General features: G+C 42.6%; 1 protein-coding gene across 1 annotated transcript in view; it reads right to left on the minus strand.

The window, feature by feature from the left end:
* Positions 1–851: 851 nt before the first annotated feature.
* Positions 852–22,524, minus strand: part of LOC111968512 (neuronal PAS domain-containing protein 3-like) — a 47,154-nt gene continuing 25,481 nt past the window's right edge. Inside the window, 5 exon segments of the mRNA XM_023994140.2 lie at positions 852–5,688; positions 6,512–6,627; positions 7,489–7,636; positions 13,087–13,193; positions 14,165–14,358. Coding sequence (XP_023849908.2) covers positions 4,220–5,688; positions 6,512–6,627; positions 7,489–7,636; positions 13,087–13,193; positions 14,165–14,358 — 2,034 coding nt within the window. The 3' untranslated portion in view covers positions 852–4,219.

Here is a 22,524-nt window from a genome sequence, read left to right on the forward strand (position 1 = left end):
GACAGTTGATGACATGGGCATCCTTTTTCTAGACAGGCCTTGTCGGCAATAACTGGGGAAAGTGTTTAAAATGTTCTACACATTTATTTTCTGCCGCTTAGTCTGGTTGTCTCATTACTCGGATCAAACATACAGTATCTCCGGATAACTATGGCATTCAATAAGACGTCAGTGTTTTCAATGCATTTCCACTAGCTGCATTTCTCTCTAGGCATGATAGGCCTAATGGGCAAACAAAATGAGACAAAAACATTGTAGAGGATATAGCTAGTTTGAAAGACAGTTTCAGCTTTAAACTGGTATTACACCACAGTGACATTGACAAGATAGTCAGATTGTCTGTCCAAGATAATGATGCGTGTGTGAGTGTTATTCCATGTGATGATAGTCGCTTCATTTGTCTTGTTGTTAAACAGTCTTTCGGTCATTATCACAGTATTGTCTGTCCATGGGTGAGCTAACGTCATACTGTATGTTTCAACAAACAGTACTAGCTGCACTCTGATTGACCCTCTGCTGAATCATATAACGATGTGATCAATCAGACTACATGAAATCATTAACAGAGTCTTCTGATTGGAGGGGGATGAACCTGGTGTATCCAGGACTGCGGTCTGACATAGCTACCGTTATGGCAGGAGTGTTGAGTGTGAACATACCTGAATGGATGTCCCAGCAATGTTCCCACAACATAGTTTCCAACTAGGAAAAGCATTAAAGACCAGTACACATTTTCTCAAGCAAGATCAGAAAAGAAAGAAAGGCATAAAGAAAGAAAGAAAAATTGAGGCAGCTCACTGAGGTGTGGGATAGTCATTGCGATGGTTGAATAAAATAAATGATGCCAGATGTGAACAAATCCAAGAGAAGTTTATTATGAATATGGCACATGTAAGATGGTACAAAAAACTTGTTACAGAAAGAACAACCATGTATGACATGTTTCTTTGAAAGGATGGAAACCTACAAAAGTATAAAATAACCCTGTTGTAAAATGAAGTATGTACATTTCTGGAATTGCAGCATTATTCATGGTAAATGAAAATAAAAATATGTTTTTCAAAATGTTTTAAAATAAGCCAGGCACTCAAAGTTAGCATCAGTTAGTTATGTGTTTTTTCTTCAAAGAAAAAAACAAAACAAATCAAATAATAAATGTACCATCGTTTTCTCTTTTTAATATTTTAATTTGTTTGTATTTAGAATTTATAACATTGTTAACACTGATACTAAGAGAATCCCCTTCTCCTGTAGTATTCATCTACTTGGCACCAAGTTCCTCATAAAAGAATCTGTATAATTGTACAAGAAATAGTTAAAAACACGGACACAGTCTTCACAGGTAATGAAGTGATTTTTCATATTTTAATTTTAAACACTATTTATCTGACAGTAGCTGAGATTAGTTTAAGTTTAAATCACCAGCAATTCATTTTGACACAACACAGTCACAGAGACATTAAAACAGCTCACCCTGCTGTTCTGTTGTAACATATGGGTGTATTTCCTGGTCCGTCCACAGTGTCTGTTTTAAGTGAGCTGCCCTCGACCCGACAGTCTCCCACTCTCACCCCGCTTCGCTACGTCGTAGAAAACACTAACATCTAGGATAGAATCAATCTCAAGTGGTGACACTACGCTCTCCTGCAACCATTCCACCGTTCCAACCAACCGACCCCCAATTTTTGTTCTTTTTTTTTTAAAAACACATTTATTTCATGACCTGGATTTGAGTAACAACACATCTTCACAGAAACCACAGACACTGTTTCCTGATGTAGGGGAGTAGCCTGATTCATTTCAAAAGACAAAGGCTCCCCCTCCCTTTGCTGGACAGACTAAAAAACACTGAACGTTGAGACAAAGCTGCTGGACCGAACAAAATGAAGTAAACCAAACAATCAACTTAATTAACATGCATTTCCAAAACACCTAGCTATAAAAATAGATTTATAGTGCGAAATATTTTTTATTTTCATTTCTTTAGAAATCTTTAAAATTGTTTATTGTCCTGAAATGCTATCGTGATCTTTTTGTCCTGTAAGTTGCAGGGTCCTTGAAGTCAACAGGTTTGGTGGAAACCAATGAAATACACCCAATGCATACAAGAAGCACAAAGGACTCTGGGAATGTTTCACAACTGAGGCTTTTATGGTTCCAGTCTAGAAGATACATCTAAATGCTACTTTAGCTTTTTGTTGTCATTTTTCGTAGTGTAGGTAAATGCAAGCTGGAAACTGTTATCCCAGAATTCCTCAGTGGCAAAAAATGGCTCCTTAAACCTTTGAGCTAGTTAAGAGACTTTTATCTCTGAGAGAAAGAGAGGTCTGTAGACTACACAACAGCAAAGCAACAGCAGAAACAGAAAGAAATACAGACAAAAGGAAGCAGCAAAAAGGTGACGCTACATTGGAAGGCCACCACACGAAATCCACTAACCTCCACGGGTTCACTAAGACTGCAGAGGAGACGGAGAGGGTTACAAACGTTCCCTGTCCAACCCCAGACTACAGATAAAGCACAGAGAAGACAAAGGACAAAACGGCTACATCAGCTCAGTATATACTGCATATAGTAACACACACTGAAATCGCTATGGAGACTGACAGCCAGTGACACTTACACATTGTACACGTTTACGGTTATCACGCTTGGTAATAGATGACTTGATGGACGGCTGTCAAAAGATGAAGTGACAGTTTTTCCATTTTATTACTATTTTTTTTAAACAACAATCACAGTGTTCTTAACACCAAACTGTGAAATAACTTTTTTTTGGCAACAGAGAAAAAATGTGGGAATGTGATTTAAAAAAAACTCATACTCCGTTTGATTGAAATGCATGTCCTTATTACAATCTCCTTGATATGTGATTTCAGAGAGTCCGACAATGGCTGATGGAAGAACAGATTTGGGAGACTGTTGTTGATAGTAGTGAGGTTTAGGATGGAAGAGAAAGAGGAAGGGTAGAGTAGAAAAAACAATTGACAGAAGCCGGTCAAAGTTAAACATTCATTTTTCAAGTTAATGATGCAAATTAGCCTCAGTTACACTGAGAAAAAGTGATCTAGTTTTGAAAAAATACAACTAAAATCAACCTGCTCCATATAGGTATATTCTATCCTTCAGGCCCAATCCGACCGAGCCTTTCAAACAACTTGACTGAGGGGAGTAGTAATGAACATGAAAATATGTTGATTAGAGGTTTGACTTTACCGAAGGAAGGAAATCTCCCCAGCTGTCACTCAATCACTCATCTCTGTGAGAGCGCTGTGGAACAGAATAACCTACATCAGCCCGCTGAAGGAGGGTAGTAACTGGATGGAACAGTAGCACCATGGAACTGCAGAGAAGGAGTGCATCCCAAATGGCACCCTATTCTCTATATAGTGCACTACTTTTGACCAGAGCCATAAGCCTGGTAAAAAGTGGCGCACTATAAAGGAAATAGGGTGTCATTTGAGACATAACCGAGGAAATGGAACCGGGAGAACACTCATATCTTGTACTGACCTGTCTCTTGTTCCAAAGTCCTGGGATTTGTCGTAACATTCTATTCACAGGTCAATACCCGGCTGAAATTGCTTTTTTAATGCTTGATTTGCAAGTTAAATCTGAGCTATAAAAAAAAGAATAAAAATTAATTCTAAAATAGACAACTATTCCCTCATTATGAAATAACTTCCACATCTCTTTCTTTTAAGGTTATGTCTATGACCATGTCAAACATCCTTTTGTCTTCGTCTACCTTGATCACATCAAGATGTGCAGCAAAACCATCCAAGGGTTTCTTTCCATAGAAATATCTTTTTTCCGCCATCACCCTTAAAATACACTAGACATCTTCATAAAGATGCAACATAATCAACTCAAATAAAAAGTAGTTTACCCAAGACTCCAGTAGGAGACCAACGGTAATATGCATTCTCTGTAGGCAAAAAGGAATTCTTTACAATAAAGAATAGTCCGTTTAGTTTGATCAGAGAAAATGTCCATCGTACTGTAAGAGGAGTAAGAAGAGGACGAAAGATTGATAGAGTGGGAGTCAGTAGAGAGAGCGAAAAGATAGAAAGACATGGAGCCATTCATTTCTATTATATAAGCTCGTTTGCTCAAATTCAAAGTGCTAGAATATATTTATTTTCCACTTGAAACACAGTCTTATGCCTCAACGAGTCTTTGACAGTTGAACACAGTAATATGGTCTTGGTGTTTTGCTTTAATCTTCTTTGCGCTCCAGAGTTTGTGTGTTGTGTATCCCGTTACTGTAGACAGGGAATGGAAGAGTAGAGAATAGTCCCTCTGCCGTGGTGAATACATTGGTTGCTGGCATCTGGGTGAGGCTGGCGCCGGACACGGCACCGCCAAAGGGGCCAGCCATGTTGAGCCGGTGGACGTGATGATACAGCATCTCCATGGGCGTCTTGGGGTCGATGCCGAAGCCGGGGCTACCGTTGACATCCACAAAGTTCATAGCGTGGGCAACGTTGTTGGGCAACAGGTTGGCGCCTGCCTGCATGGCCAAGGTGACGTCGGCGGGGGCATAGCGGATGGTGCCAGTGGTGTACACCCGGGAGGCGGCAGTGCTGGTCGTGGCGAGGGTGCCGGTGACCCGGTGGACCAGAGGAAGCACCACGTTCCCAGCCTGCAACCTCTGCAGGGCCTCCAGGTCGCTGGTGTACAGCAGGGAGGAGGAGGAGTTGGAGGCGGTGGGGGTGCCCTGACCCTGCTGCTTGTCGCGCGGCGAGGCTGAGAGGGGTGGGGACAGGGGGTCGGAGGAGGAGCCAGAGCTGGAGGGAGGGGCCAGGCTGGCCACGCTGGAGGCCGAGGAGGGGGCGCTGCTGTTACCGTTGAAGGAGGGAGGAACGCCCTTCCTGGTTCCTCCACCCCCGCCGCCTCCCTCTGTTCCTGGGGGAGTGAGCACTGAGTCTGGGATGGAGACCTGCAGACTGCCAGGCTGTGGGGAGGGAAAGGTGTCGTGGGTTGGGACGTGCTTCGTCATGCTGTAGGGGGACTCATTCCTGGAGATCTCCCTGTTGGGAGGGTAGTTCCAGATGCTGCTGTCGTTGTCGAAGTTGATGGGCTCGGACATTTCTGTTTTGATCTTGAGCACGGATGCACTGGCAGGGGAGGGGGGCAGCAGGAGGGCGGCGTCCCCCCCCAGGGTGGGGTGGTTCATGATGCCAGGGCTGGTGGTGGCAGAGGAGAGGCGCAGGCGTCTAGAACGACTACCGTCCCACTTCTGCTTTTTCCTCCTCTTCTTACGCTTCTGCTGCTTGCTGGCGGCGGGGGCGGCGAGCATCTCAGTGGCCCTGTCACAGTCTTTAATGCTGTCGTCATCATCATCATCATCGTCCTCATCATCATCTTCCTCTTCTTCAGAGGAGGACGGCGAGTTGTGCAGCTCTACTCTTCCATCTCTATCTCCGTAGTGCTCCACCTTGATGTGCAGGCCCCCCAGTCGGCCTAGTCTGCTCTCCTTGGTCTCCAGCTCGCAGTCGCTGGGCTCCAGGTCATCCTCGCTCTCCTGGCTCTCTGGGTTGGAGGAGCTGTCTCCCTCCTCCTGACGCCTCATCTCCTGCTCTGAGGACGACTGGCCCTGCTGCTGCTTTTTACTGTCTGTCTCCGGGTCCTCGCTGTTCTCAGTCTGGTTCCCCTTTCCGTCCGACTTTGAGTTCTCGTTGTCTTCTGGGAGAAAGATGCCGTTTAGTGTGCAAACCTGAACAGTACTCAAAACTCCATGTATTCTGTATAATTATATGTCTAAATAGCCACTGCTTTAGAAATGAAATAATCTTTCATGCCGTTCATTTAGCTATAAAAAAAATATTTTGGTATAGATGATATTCAGATATATGTATAATTCCCATCATCACTCAATTTGAAGACTGCACTTCTTTACTTCCCAAAAAACCATGGTGTTCTACTGCTGTTATACTGTCTGTCTGTCTGTAGCTATGGTGTTGGCTTGGCACCCGATCACCCCTTGGATACTGGAGCAGTGGAGCTCTCCAACCGTACTGTCAGAGTGAGGAGGACTCGCTACCCAGCAGCAGCTGGCATGGGTCACAACTCTCACCATGCACGCTGGCATAGGGGGCACTGAGGGAGGCCTGGTGCCAATGGCCAATATGCTGGCACTTCCCACAGACTGTCACCCAAAATCATCCTCTCCTATCCTCCCCCCTCCTCCCCCTTGTCTGTATTAGGTATTTGAACAAAGCTGTGTATAGTCCTGCAGCTTGTATATAATATCTAAACAGTAGTGCTGGCTGCTACCTAAATAAACATCTATCTTAGGCCAGGTTATAGTGTCAAGCACTGTCAAGCAACTGTTGATGTACAGTATATATGCTATTTAGCAGACGCTTTTATACAAAGTGACTTACAGTCATGCCTGCATTAATTTTACGTATATGTAAGCACCATGCTCTACCGACTGAGCCACACAAGACCAAAAAATTACTTTATTAATACAATTATATTGATTGATTGATCGATGGTACCATACCAGAGTTCTCTTTGGACTCGGACTCGGAGTCGGAAGTCTCTGAAGACTCAGAGGCTTTCTCTGGAAGGTTGGGCAGCTGGGCGATGTCCATGGGCGTGTCCTTGTACTCTGGATTACTGCAGGAGATGGACAATACAGGAAAGAAGTCATTGTCTTTGCCAATAGAGAATTTAAAACAGATTCCTGCCAGGGATTGCACAGCACACAGCGTTTGCCATTCTCCTAGCGTTCTGATTGATCCAGCTGTCCCTAAAGCATAGCCTCTCGCTCTCTGGCTCTCACAGCTGCTCTATGGGCCTGCAGAGGTGAGGAAAAATTAGGAAGGCAATTGAAAAGATAAATCTATTACAGTTGACGAAATTGTTTTTTTTCTCCTGTGCTGGTAGCTAAATTCAATTAGAAAAATTACAAAAACAACATCTCAATCACTTTAGAGTGCTGACACAATTCTACAATGATCAATTCAGTGATGCCAATGGCAGAAATCATTTACAATGACAGTGCCTTACAGAAAACTAATACTGCCATTAGTAATACTGCCATTATCCTCGTATGACAAATTGGCAGCTATAGAATAGATGTACTATAAATATGCTTAAACAATGGGGGGGGGGGGGGGATGCTAAATGTGATTAATAGGAATTCACAAGAATGCATGGTTAAAATACTGAAATGATTAAAATAACTTTTTAATTATGTTCCATGTGCCCCATCTCATTGGTTGAAAAATGAAAAAAATACATATTTAATGAAAACTGAATCAATGCTTGTGTTTGCTTCCTGGTGTAGCTGTGTCTGCTTCCCAAGTCGCACCCTATTCCCTATACAGTATAGTGTATTACTTTTGACCAGAACCCTATGGGCGCTGGTCAAAAGTAGTGCACTACATAGGGAAAATGGTGCCATTTGGGAAGCAGACTGTTTCTGTGCGCTGGCTGGCATGTGTTGGGTAGTTCACAGATGGAGCCCTGCCTTACCTGAGTACGTAGTTGACCCAGATTATGTTCTTTTCATTGGCGTTCTTGGCATTGATGGCGATGGTGGCACTGGACTGGATCCAGATGTACCCACCGTTCTTCTGGATCCAGCGGTAGTACTTGGTCACACACTGTCCCTTGTTTATCACTGGGGGTGGAGAGAGGGGAGAGGAATAGAGGAATAGAGGAGAGAGGTGAGATACGAGAGGGGCGAGAGGAGAGGACGGGAGAGAGAAGAGAGGGGAGAGGAGAGAGATGGAGAGGGGAGAGGAGAGATAAGAGAGAGACCATCAGGTGGCGTCCAACAGCTGTGAGAGGGGCTGTGCTGCTCTCTGTTCTACCTACCATCATTAATCAACTTCTCTGACTGGCTAAAACAGGAACGGGGATGTGTACTTGGCTGCACAGGGCACACTATTAAATACCTCAGAGGACAGTGTGTGTGCTGATCTGGAAACAAACGATAAGGGAAAAAACGTGTGCATATGTAATATGGAATGAATGAGAGTCAATCGGGACCACTTATGAATAAATTAGTGCATCATGGTGAAATATATATCCGTTGTAACAAATGCAAAGATATCACTACATATGTGTGTGATTTCAAACAATGTACAGAGTATAACTAGTTCGTTAGTTAGTGATTGCACTTGTATCTATGGGTCTTGATTTAGGGTTAGGCATAGGGTTAGGCATAAGGTTAGTGTTGTAATTATCGGGTAGATGCTTAAAATTATATTGTAGGTGATAGAAAGGGTTTTCTAAAGAAATATTGTGCGCTTGTTTCCAACCCAGCACTCTGTATGCATGGAGGCTGGCTGCAGTGAGCCTCGCCCACCACCAAGGGGCACTGTGACTCTGCAGCTACCAGATACCTAACTACACTACGCTACACTGCTGGCTATGTCCTTGTCTGCCTGAGCATAAGTGAAGACGCTCTGGTGGTTGCAATAAATTTGGCTAAATTAACCGCTGATTGGTTATCTCAACCAATATGTATTTGCATTAATCATGGCTCTCTAAAACTGAAACAGTCAGAATGTGAGCGAGGTAGTAAATTCATATTCTTAGTTTAATTACGGCTACAAATAGCCTCTACCATAAAAATAGTTCCATGGGGGGGAATGATTTATATAAAAAGAAGGCCAGTAATTAAAAACTATTAGGAACTAATAGCATTGTTTAAGAAACCATCCCAAGGGTTCAAAAAATTTACTTTAGATCACTGACTGCTTTCTTTTCCTATACATATATAGAATTAGAGGACAAGATAGAGGGAATTGAAAGAAAAAACTTGTTTTGCTTTCCAACCAACTAAGGGTAGTACAGAGGAGATATACTGTAGTGTATAACCTTGCTCTCACCTTCATTGTTTATTCTACGAGTCAACAATGATTTGATGTATAATGTGCTACATTTTAAAAGGGAGATGGATAAAGAATATTTACATTCGTTTCAGTTGAATAATCATTCATGATTATCTGAATACCAAAATATTGATTCAAACTGCAACTACAATATTTGGGAAAGGTGGTAGATTTTTTAAAAAAAATAATTAAGAATTTGTTCACTTTATACCGTATCTACTGTGATCATATTGATTAATACTATTGGTAAAGGCACATTTCATATTTTTCTATTCATTTATTGCCATATTTACTTAAGATAACAAAAAACATTTTCTAACCATAACCCTAACCAGGTAAATAACTTGACAAATCAAGTATACCAGACAAACTGTAAATCCTACAGTCATATTCTGATCTTAGTGAGTTTTGACCAGGCCTTGCACCTATACAGCCAGTGTACTGGACCTCTGAATCTCTCTGCCTTTGAACCCGAGACACACCAGATCTCTCTCATCTGCATTAGCATCAATATACTCCACCCCTGGCTTCCCTGGCACCACGTCTTTCCAGGTGAGGCTTATATTTTAACCCCTTTCAGTTACAGTGCCATTAAATCAATCAGGGGTCTGCTTGCGACTATTGATTTAGTGTTAATGAAGGCCAGTGTTTTCCGGTGCCGGAGTCGTCCGCTAGCTTTTGGAGGCATTAAAAGGAATACGGGCCCTTTAATCTGTCTCTCTCTCCTGCAGCCCCAGGCATGCCTGTAGGATGGCTTCTGTGAGCCTCTTCTCTCCCTCTCCTCTCTTCTCTTCCTGTCCTTCAGTTTGTTTTAATCACTTGGATTCTTTCCATAATGGTGGCTACCTTTCAGATACCCTTTACCCAAAGTGGCCCGGCTTGCAACGAGGGGTGTCACCGTCATATAAAAGTAAGTAATTTACACCCGTGAAATTGCTTTATGGAAAAGTCCTTGCAGTCCATCAGGGTATTATCGTAAAGGCAACCCTTTTATGAATGAGAGAGGAGACGGGGGGGAATGTTCTCTTCTCCGCCGGGTTTTAGATTTTTGTCTAGCTTTACAAGAAAATGCTGCCTGTTGTGGTGAGTGGTGTACGTCATGTTTTTCGAGGAACATTGCATTGTGTAAGCCGAAAGCTACTGTTTACCAAAGCTTTGAAATCACAGCAACTTTTGCCTGTGTCTATTCAACATTTCGGCTGTATTTTTCAGTATCTGTAGAGTCTGCTTTTAAGTATGCTAACAAGTGAGCTGAGTTGGTTTCATTAGAGTCGGTCTGAACTAGTCTTAGGAGACAGTTTCTGGTAGTATGCCTGGAGGCGGATGGCTTAAGTCCTCTGAGATTGAAGTTCTTTCAGCTACAGTATCCTCTCCAATCTCGCTCTCCCTACCTCGTGAAAATCATCTCTTTTCCCCAAGTCTGATATAACAGAGACACTCAAAGCCATTTGTTCCTGCTGTATATGCGTCAGTTCATGTATCAGATAATCTGACTAATGCAGGTCTTGTCTTAACATCTATCTTTTTAGAATGAATCAAAAAAATGACCTTTTCAGTCGTGCCACATGCTTAGAGAAGTGAAGTATGAACTGCACACACAGTATAGACTTCCTGTATATGAGTCGATCTGATTGTTTCATAGTCCTAGGATATGCTATGAATAAAAAGTCGAGCGACTAAATGGCCATATTATAAAGCTTGGACAAAAGCCAATTCATTTAAACACCTTCTCAAGTCTGGCTCACTTATGACCTCGTGTCTAGAGAGTTGGCCAAGTGGAATAATATCTTACATTTCCTCCAGACCCAGTGACCTTGTCACCCTGTCTGATCTGCTCGCAGTGTGCATTTGTCCTCAGCTGATTGTTGCTATTCAGACCAACTTCCAAAGAATCGAATACCTATGAACACCCTCTTCATAATGCATTATCAGCACATGCATGATGCCTTATGAGCTATGCCCAATGCACTATGATGCACGACTTAGGTGCTAATAGCTGCTCACGAACATCTGCAACTACATTTGTGTTCAGTTAGTTATCCTCATACAGGCCAAGTTATCATCAGATATGGGGTGATAATGTCACTGACGATGATAATGATGGGAATATGTCCATGATGATGATAATGATGGGAATATGTCATGATGAAACCATCAATAGAAAATAGGAATTTAGCAAAGTCGTTATTTTGTCAGGGGGAATTGAGAGGGGGAATTTCCGAATCCCAATTGCTAAAATAATTCCCATAGCTTTCTTCTCTAACAGTAGATACTGTATAATATACCTTGATGAAATCAATATCGAATCCACTAACAGCCATACTAAGGGGACAAACATTGGAAATTAGTGCACGCTTAAGTGCGATGCTGCAATTCATCTGACTTGTTAATTCAACTATTCAATAAATATACTGAACAAAAATATAAACGCAACATGCAACAATTTCAACGATTTTAATGAGTTACAGTTCATATAAGGAAATCAGTCAATTGAAATACATTTATTAGGCCCTAATCTATGAATTTCACATGACCTATCAGGGATGCAGCCATGGGTGGGCCTTGGCAAGCATAGTCCCACCCACTTGGCAGCCAGGCCCACCCACTGGGGAGCCAGGCCCACCCACTGGGGAGCCAGGTCCAGCCAATCAGAATGAGTTTTTCCCCACTAAAGGGCTTTATTACAGACAGAAATCCCCCTTATTTCAGCTCATGAAACATGGGACCAACACTTTATATATTGTGTTTGTTCAGTGCAAATAAATGAAATAAATATTGCACACTCAACCAATTCCAAGCCAATGCACCGACTGTAAATTGATTAAAGCCTCGGTGGAGTTGATCAGATGTAATAGATAGGAGACAGCCAGGGGTAGCTGGAGATATGCAATGGTGGAGCCACTGTTTGCTGCTACTGCCTAGCCTGCTGCCTCAATCTGCCTGCCTAAGCCTGTCTTATCAATGCGATCCATGGGCAACACTCCCTCTCTAACTCTCCCTCTGCTGGGTTTCAAATCAGCCGCTAATGGACCCAATCTGGTGCCTTTTTAAGGCGAAGGGACAGTTCCATGCAGCAGTAATTGTGCTCTAATTCAGTTGAACTCCCAATATCTAATCAGACGGCTCCAAATTCCCTGGCCGAGGAGGCAACCCCAAGGACACTCGTCCTACCTGCCCGGCAAACACCTAATAAAGCAAGGGAATTTACACCCTTTACACCCTACAATCCAGCATACAGCACGAAGGGAAAACCCAGGACGCAGCTGAGCTCACAGGACTCCAAAAATGGCAGCCTGCCTAGTACTGAATCCACGTCGCAAAGCCCAATGAAATGGTGCACTGCTCACGCAACGCCTCCTCAGTTTTTACCAGCCACAGTAAAGGTTTCATTGGCGAAACAAACATAGCAAATCATGGCACGTTTTGGAAAAAAAAGTTCAAATAAGCAGAGCGTACCTCGTGCCATGGGCTATAAAAACTGGTCAGTTGGGGTAAAGATGCAAAGACATCTTACAAAGATGACCGCTACTCTTAAAGTAAACTTAGTTCAAAGTTGAACATAAACAAACAAAGAAGACATGCAGCCATTTCATTTGAATGGAATGTTGAGAGTGAACTTGATATCACTTTCACTGGGGTCTTGGTTTCACTTCTCCCTCCCTGGGGTTTGGAGATCAGTGGACTACCTACTGACCTACAGTATGGGGAGGATTTATTTCAATGGCACATAGTTCTAGAGCCCTGATGTTTCCACCCCCAGAGATTTCCCCTGTCCAAAGTAAGTCACCGAGGCAGATCACAATGGATCATCTAGTTGTTGTCTCTCTACAGGCCTATTACACTGATTCCGGCTTTAGCTCAGCGGACTAACCCCGTCTTGTGGCAGGTAGGCTAACCCGAGTTCAAACCCCAGATGGTCACAGAGGCAGATCATCTAGATGTTGTCTCTCTTCAGGCCTATTCCACAGATTCTGACCACTAACAAGACCAGAACAACTTTGTTCTGAACAACAGCTCTGCAGTGAAGCAGACGAGGACCAATGCTTTTGGTGTTGGGTGGAGAGATGACGCTGGAGATAATTGTGACGGTTGTCCTGATCTGCCCTGAGTGGACCACTACCCATAACAAAAAAGCATCCTAAATCAGGAACTTTACTCTGCAATAAAGTGTTCATAGTAAGATGTGCTCAATACTGAGATGTTGTGGTAACGTTTAAAGTATAATACTCACAGTCTAAATGGCTGTGTCGGATGCCCTCCACGTCCTCCGCATGAATGAACTGGTAACACCTCTTCCCTACGATGTCCAATGGCGTCAGGTCCATGTAGTCGCTAATTCTAGAACAGGGATTTGAACAGGATTCAGCATGTAAGGCAAGAGAAGAAGCACCAACGGAAACGGGGAGAGAAAGATTCGAATGGGGTGTCATTACAGTGTAACCAGATAGGCAATTTTTCTTGTCACCCTGATATGTCAAACTAATGACTCTGAGGCAGATAAGCCCACGTATAACTCAGAACATTCAGGGACAAAAGGCTATTATGGAACCTAGGATGTCTTCCCATTCCACATGATAAAATGCCTATCACTTAGTATTGAATATCATCTATCCATTCTTTTTTTGTTCACCCAAAAGCAATCTGTCTACTATCTGTCTTAAATATTGTGCGGTTATTTTCTGATATTTCTAGTCTCCCACAAACCCTATGAAACAGATGAAAGAAGTCCTGATCAGTTTCCCATTTTATTTTCCCGAAAGGCTGAGGCTATCTCACTGTAAAACTGACTGTCCAGATGTGATTTCCCCATAAATAACTGACTGTCTGGTAGACAGCGGTAAAATACATCTCAGTGATCTCAATCCCATAGAGATGAGGACGGGTAGCAAAGAAATACAATGTACAAGATGAGGTGTACAATACATCGGCCTATTACTATGCAATTACAAACAAATCATACAAATAATACGTAACAACACTGTAGTGATTAGAGTGTAACTACCTACACAGGTATAAGAGCAACGTAATGTCAAGTTTTACCCATAATCCATTGTGGATATATTGGTAGTAAGAACCCCTTTTATGTAGTTGTGACAACAATGACAACATTGACATGGGTGATCAAAGTGTTAACAAAAGAGGTGAGTAGTTCTGTGATACGTATTTTATCATGTGTATTTTACAATAATGTGTATTTCATTATCCAAACTATTAATCCCTCATTGAAATGCAGTCTTCTCTTGGTGAACACCCATGTATTCCAGTTATGTATTTGACAGTCATGTGGGTAAGGTAAAGTCAAGTCTTACCTATTCTCGCAGTAGACAATGTTGAGGTCCATGTTGACCCGGGTGACAAACATTTGGCAGTCTATGCGCACCTCGTTGATGGTGGGAGGGGGGAGGGCGTGGGCTACCACCACCATGCCCATGATCTGAATGGGTACCGACCGACTGTGGGTCAATGCCATCCGGATTCTCAGCCTGCCTGTAACATGGATCACCTATATGAGGAGGGGGAGAGGGTGGAGGGAGAGAGAGAAAGAGACTGAGTGTTTCAGTCCAAAAGCAGTGATGGAGAATTCTAAACAAAAAATATAGACAGAGAATGGAGGTAGGACACAAATGTTTTCTCCTGAAATGATATTCTACACAAGAGAAGAGAGAGAGAGTTGAAGGTCCTAATTATTGCTAGCTTTAAAGTTTCAGCTAAGCTTTAAAGTCTTTGTAGCTCCATTTTGCCCTAGAGGAGGAATTGAATAGATATGCACACTACACTTTCAGATCCATCCATTTTAATCACTGCCAGTACACCCAGGGGGAATTGTTTTGTAGTCTTTAAACTACTGACACTGGCCTCTCAGTGGCACACCTCTGAGATTGGTGAGACGCGATTATCATCATTCACACAGACAGTTCCTGCTCCCTAAACTCATTCAAAGCCTCAGACCATAGGGGACCTCGGTGCCTCTCCTGCTTCACCAGGGACAGGCAACCCTCAACAATGGGAACGAGACATTGAATGCCAATTGGATAGAGAGACAGAGAGACACACACACACACACTAAAAAAAGAACGGCCCTATTTCAGACATGGTGTTGTTTTTGGAGCTTGGGAAACTAACAGAACATTGACATGTTACAATGGCCCCGTCAGAGTGCTGGCCCAGGAGGAAAATGGTTTTGATGGTGTATGATATCTCCTTTTCAAAGGGAAACGATCAGTGATTGTGACATGCTAGAAGCCATCATCAGTTTCCACAGTTAAATGATACTGACTCCTTTTCCCTGGAGTTTCTCCAGACAAAGAAGGACTGTGAATTGTCGTTTCAAACCCATTTTGAACGCAACTAAATAGGACATCCAATGGCATAGTTGAACATTTTTAAACAGTGTGAGAATCAAAAGAGCAGAAAGTGGGTACGAGCCAAGACCTGCTAAATCACATAAAACAGAATGCCAGGAGAGGCATTTTGGGGCTGAAGATTACAGCCTGTCTATAGGGCTTGACGTCACGCTGCTCTCAAATAGACTACTGTTTTTTTAAGTTGAAGAGTGCAGTGAGACCTTGTTCAAAATCACCAGGGGAATGACTGTGAAGAACAGTTAAGAACAGTTACAGGTACTCTCAGTCGACTACCCATGTATATTATATTCTGTTCAATATGCCCCCCATGATTTAGGTGCCTTTTGGCAAACTCCAGGTTTGTCATGTGCCTTTTACTGAGGAGTTGCTTCCGTCTGGCCACTCTACAATAAAGGCCTGATTGGTGGAGTGCTGCAGAGATGATTGTCCTTTGGGAAGGTTGTCCCATCTCCACAGAGGAACTCTGGAGCTCTGTCAGAGTGACCTTGTTACCCCCTTGACCGAGGCACTTCTCCCCCGATTGCTCAGTTTGGCCAGGTGGCCAACTCTAGGAAGACTCTTAGTGGTTCCAAACTTCTTCCATTTAAGAATGATGGAGGCTACTGTGTTCTTGGGTACCTTCAATGCTCCAGAAATTTGTTGGTACCCTTTCCTAGATCTGTGCCTCAACACAATCCTGTCTCGGAGCGCTATGGACAATTCCTTCAACCTCATGGCTTGTTTTTTTTTCTCTGACATGCACTGTCAACTGTGGGACTGTATATAGACAGGTGTGTGCCTTTCCAAAGCATGTCCAATCAATTGAATTTACCACAGGTGGACTCCAATCAAGTTGTAGAAACATCTCAAGGATGATCAATGGAAACAGGATGCACCTGAATTCAATTTTGAGTCTCATAGCAAAGGGTCTGAATATGTATATAAATAAGGTATTTCTGTTTTTTCTTTTTAAAACATTTGCAAAAATGTCAAAAAAACTGTTTTTGCTTTGTCATTATGGGGTACTGTGTGTAGATTGATGAGGAAAACAAATAATTTAATCAATTTTAGAATAAGGCTGTAACGTAACAAAATGTGGAAAAAGTCAAGGGATCTGAATACTTTCCAAATGCACTGTACACTACATGACCAAGGCACTAATGTTGGGCGATTAGGCCTGGCTCGCAGTCAGAGTTCCAATTCATCCCAAAGGTGTTTGATGGGGTTGAGGTCAGGGCTCTCTGCAGAGCAGTCAAGTTCTTCCACAACAATCTCGACAAACCATTTCTGTATGGACCTCGCTTTGTGCTCGGGGGCATTTGGGGGCACCAAGTGGTGCGGCAGTCTAAGGCAGTCTAAGGCATCACTACAGACCCGGGTTCGATCCCGGGCTGTATTACAACCAGCCGTCATCGGGAGTTCCATAGGGCAGTGCACAATTGGCCTAGCATCATCCGGGTTAGGGGAGGGTTTGGCCGGGGTCGGCCGTCATTGTAAATAAGAATTTGTTCTTAACTGACTTGCCTAGTTAAATAAAGGTTAAAAAGAAATAATAATACAATTGTCATGCTGAAACAGGAAAGGGCCTTCCCCAAAATGTTGCCACAAATTTGGAAGCACAGAATCGTCTAGAATGTCATTGTATGCTGTAGCGTTAAGATTTCCCTTCACTGGAACTAAGGGGCCTAGCCCGAACCATGAAAAACATGGTTTTTCAGGCCTCCTGAGTGGCGCAGTGGTCTAAGGTAGTGCATCGCAGTGCTAGCTGTGCCACTAGAGATTCTGAGTTCGAGTCCAGGCTCTGTCGCAGCCGGCCGCGACCGAGAGACCCATGGGGTGGCCCACAATTGGCCCAGCATCATCCAGGTTAGGGGAGGGTTTGGCCGGCAGGGAGATCCTTGTCTCATCGTGCACTAGCGACTCCTGGAGTGGGCTGGGCGCAGTGCATGCTGACACGGTCTCCAGGTGTATGGTGTTTCCTCTGACACATTGGCGTGGCTGGCTTCTGGGTTAAGTGGGCATTGTGTCAAGAAGCAGTGCGGCTTGGTTGGGTTGTGATTTTCTGAGGACGCATGGCTCTCGGCCTTCGCCTCTCCTGAGTTCGTACGGGAGTTGCAGCGATGGGACAAGACTGTAACTACCAATTGGATACCACAAAATTGGGGAGAAAAAGAGGTAAAAAAAAATATATATATCTATATTTATAAAAAACATAAAAACAACCCCAGACCATTATTCCTCCTCCACCAAACTTTACAGTTGGCATTGGGGCATGTAGCGTTCTCCTGGCATCCGCCAAACCTAGATTTGTCCGTCGGACTGCCAAATGGGGAAGCGTGATTCATTACTCCAGAGAAAGCATTGCCACTGCTCCAGAGTCCAACGGTGGCTAGCTTTATAGCACTCCTGTCAATGCTTGGCATTGCGCATGGTGATCTTAGGCTTGTGTGTGTGCTGCTCGGCCATGGAAACCCATTTCATGAAGCTCCCAACAGTTCTTGTGCTGAAGTTGCTTCCAGAGGCAGTTTCGAACTCGGTAGTGAGTGTTGCAACCGAGGACAGACGATTCAGCATACTTTTGTCCGCATACTTTTGTATATATAGTGTATGCGTTAGATGTATTTGATGTGTTAGATACTGTATATTCTATATGAGTTAAATATGTGATCAATATATACAATGCTTTCAGAAAGTATTCACACCCCTTTACTTTTCCACATCTTTGTTGCGTTACAGACTGAATTTAAAATTGATTAAATTCAGATTTTGTGTCAAGGATCTACACACAATAGCCCATAAAAAAAATGTAATTAATAAAAAATGTCAAGCTGAAATGTCTTGAGTTAAGTATTCAACCCCTTTGAATACTTAACTCAAGCCTAACTAAGTTCAGGAGTAAACAAATCGCATAAGAAGTTGCATGGACTCATTCCATGTTCAATAATAGTGGTTGACATGATTTTTTGAATGACTACCACATCTCTGTACCCCACACATACAATTATCTGTACAGATTCAACCACAAAGACCAGGGAGGTTTTTCAATGCCTCACAAAGAAGGTTGGTAAATGTGTAAAAATTACAAAAGCAGATGCTGAAAATCCCTTTCAACATGGTGAAGTTATTAATTAGGATTTGGATGGTGTATCAATACACCCAGTTACTACAAATATACAGGCTCTTTCCTAACAGTTGCCAGAGAGGAAGGAAACCACTCAGGGATTTCACCATGAGACTAATGGTGATTTAAAAAAAGTTACAGAGTTTAATAGTAGTGATATCAAAAACTGAGGATGGATCAAGAACATTGTGATTACTCCACAATACAGGACAGAGAGAAAGGGAGGCCTGTACAGAATACAAATATTCTACAATATGCATCCTGTTTGCAAGAAAAACTGCAAAAAATGTGGCAAAGAAATTAACTTTTAGTCCTGAATACAAAGCGTTATGTTTGGGGCATATCCAAAACAACACATCACTGAGTACCACTCTTCATATTTTCAAGCATGGTGGTGGCTGCATCATGTTATGGGTATGCTTGTCATCAGCAAGGACAAGGACGTTTTTTAGGATAAAAATAAACGGAATACAACTATAACCACAGGCAAAATCCCAGAGGAAAACCTGGTTCGGTCTGCTTTCCACCAGATACTGGGCGATGAATTCACCTTTCAGCAGGACAATAACCTAAAGCACAAGACCCAATATACACTGGAGTTGCTTACCAAGACGACATTGAATGTCCCTGAGTTTTGACTTAAATTTGCTTGAAGATCTATGGCAAGACTTGAAAAATGTCTGTCTAGCAATGATCAACAATCAACTTGGCAATTTAAAAAAAGAATAATGGGAAAATATTGTATGATCCAGGTGTGCAAAGCTCTTAGAGACTTACCCCAAAATAACCAAAGCTGTAATCGCTGCCAAAGGTGCTTTGACAAAGTATTGACTTAGGGCTGGGAATACTTATGTATATTACATGTCTGTATTTAATTTTAAATACATTTGCTAAAATTTCTAAGAACATGTTTTCACTTTGTCATTATGGGGTGTTGTGTGTAGATTGGTGAGAAAAAAAATATATTTAATAAATTTTGAATTCTGTCTGTAACACAACAAAATCTGGAATAAGTTAAGAGGTATAAATCATTTCTGAAGGTACTGTATGTCCCCAATATTTTGTAGCTACAGTAATTCCTGTAATATTTTACATCGTGTACAGTTGAAGTCGGAAATGTACATACACCTTAGCCAAATACATTTAAACTCAGTTTTTCACAATTCCTGACATTTAATCCTAATAAAAATTCCCTGTCTTAGTTCAGTTAGGATCACCACTTCATTTTAAGAATGTGAAATGTCAGAATAATAGTAGAGAGAATGGTTAATTTCAGCTTTTATTTCTTTCATCACATTCCCAGTGGGTCAGAAGTTTACATACACTCAATTAGTATTTGGTAGCATTGCCTTTAAATTGTTTAATTTGGCTCAAACGTTTCGGGTAGCCTTCCACAAGCTTCCCACAATAAGTTGGGTGAATTTTGGCCCATTCCTCCTGACAGAGCTGGTGTAACTGAGTCAGGTTTGTAGGCCTCCTTGCTCGCACGCGCCTTTTCAGTTCTGCCCACAAATTTTCTATAGGATTGAGGTCAGGGCTTTGTGATGGCCACTCCAATACCTTGACTTTGTTGTCCTTAAGCCATTTTGCCACAACTTTGGAAGTATGATTGTGGTCGTTGTCCATTTGGAAGACCCATTTGCGACCAAGCTTTAACTTCCTGACTGATGTCTTGAGATGTTGTTTCAATATATTCACATAATTTTCCTGGCTCAAGATGCCATCTATTTTGTGAAGTGCACCAGCCCTCCTGCAGCAAAGCACCCCCACAACATGCTTGTGCTTCACGGTTTGGATGGTGTTCATCGGCTTGCAAGCATCCCCCTTTTTCCTCCAAACATAACAATGGTCATTATGGCCGAACAGTTCTATTTGTGTTTCATCAGACCAGAGGACATTTCTCCAACAAGTACGATCTTTGTCCCCATGTGTAGTTGCAAACCGTAGTCTGGCTTTTTTATGGCGGTTTTGGAGCAGTGGCTTCTTCCTTGCTGAGCGGCCTTTCAGGTTATATCGATATAGGACTCGTTTTACTGTGGATATAGATACTTTTGTACCTGTTTCCTCCAGCATCTTCACAAGGTCCTTTGCTGTTGTTCTGGGATTGATTTGCACTTTTCGCACCAAAGTACGTTCACCTCTAGGAGACAGAACGCGTCTCCTTCCTGAGCGGTATGACGGCTGTGTGGTCCCATGGTGTTTATACTTGCATACTATTATTTGTACAGATGAATGTTGTACCTTCAGGCGTTTGGAAATTGCTCCCAAGGATGAATTTTCCAAGCTGTTTAAAGGCACAGTCAACTTAGTGTATGTAAACTTCTGACCCACTGCAATTCTGAGACAGTGAATTATAAGTTAAATAATCTGTCTGTAAACAATTGTTGGAAAAATTACTTGTGGCATGCACAAAGTAGATGTCCTAACTGACTTGCCAAAACTATARTTTGTTAACAAAACATTTGTGGAGTGGTTGAAAAACTAATTTTAATGACTCCAACCTAAGTGTATGTATCATATCAATCAATGTCTGGTTGATCCATTCAGAATCACTCTGCATATGAGAGTTCCCTACAGTCCATTGGGCAGCAAGGTGTTGAACAGATCTAGGGCAGCAGGTAGCCTAGTGGTTCGAATCCCTCAGCTGACAAGGTGAAAAACGTGACATCTTTCAAATATAGTTTTAGCGTTTGCTTTAGCCTGCCTGAAACCTGGGTAGGTAGGGTTCTGCTCTTTTCCAACTTCTCAATTAGTTCCAGTGTGCCAGGCAAGCTCAATCAAGCCCAGCTTTACTTTTTGAAATGATTTGAAATAGTACTTGAACCCAGGTCTGGAACAATCTGCCGATCAGGCTCACACATCAGTCAGACAGTATGCTGTCTATCTTGATCAGACCTCAGAGTGACGGCCAGGCAGGTGCTGACACACATTTGACAAGGCTGTTGGTTGGCAGGTTTCAATAGGACATCACAGCAGCACAACGAAACCAGGGCAGAGGAAGACATCTAATGACTGTACTGGCTGGATGGAACAAGCCCATGATGCTTTGCTCCAGAGGACACCATCCCTTGCAAAAATAAAATACACACCGCTCTGCTTCACTCAATTGAATACAAAGGAGCTCTCTGTTAAATAAATAAACATTCAAATGTATTAAAAACATACAAAATGGAAATTCTATTTTCAGAAGCCCAAAGCTTGGGGCATTAAAAGTTAGTTTGAAAAAGACAACTTTTCAAGTAATTGCCACAAAGCAAGCGGCGGCTAGCTAGATTGCTGCAGGAGTGCTCTTGGCAAGAACATCATAAGCTCTGGCGAAACATTAAATATGCTCAAGCAGCTAAATGCAAACTGACACGGCAAGGGTTCACAACAGCGGCAGTGAGAGGCAGATGAATAGCATATCTCAATTTAATACAAGCCAACATAACAAAGGGATCAATTTTTATAATTCATGGTTCAGCACACAATGCACTCTCTCCCCCGCCAGTGAATATAGAAGAGGTATACATAAGAAATAAGATTCATCTGTTCCCAGGGATTCTCTGGAGTGCTTTTGAAATGTGATACAGCACAAATAATGATGGAGAACCTTTACATGAGCGCATTAAATGAGATGGGCTGAGATCTGTTTAAAAAAGATGGGTTTAAAGCTAGAGCAGAATTCACTTTGATTTGACCTCCAGAGTGAAGTGGGGATATAAGCGGCCATGATGCGTGCCGCCGACGCTGCCGTGCATCACCTCGCTTCGCCGCCCGGGCTCTCAGGTGGAGGAGCAGATCACCTAATGCCTGGTGGATGCTGTATGCAAAATTCATACCTACAAAACCACCCGCCTGTAACAACACAAGTGTTGACTTAATTTAAAGTAAACGCAATAAGAGGTGTCCTTGTCTGGCCTGTAATGTATGCATGTGTGTGTATGTGAATATTTATGCTTGGGCACCATGGCGTCCATACTTCATGGTTATTTGCATATGTCTGGGTGGACATGGCAAACAACATGGGAGATGTAGAACTATGGAAAGATACTTTTGGATTCCCTCTCTCTCTCTCTCTCTCTCTCTCTCTCTCTCTCTCTCTCTCTCTCTCTCTCTCTCTCTCTCTCTCCTCTCTCTCTCTTTATTTATGTACACAGGGACTCATTATGAAATGGGCTGTAGGAACAGAAAAGGGCACCCAATACTTTCCCACCTCCACCAC

Source organism: Salvelinus sp. IW2-2015, linkage group LG9 (assembly GCF_002910315.2).
Source record: "Salvelinus sp. IW2-2015 linkage group LG9, ASM291031v2, whole genome shotgun sequence".
Lineage (NCBI taxonomy): Eukaryota > Metazoa > Chordata > Actinopteri > Salmoniformes > Salmonidae > Salvelinus > Salvelinus sp. IW2-2015.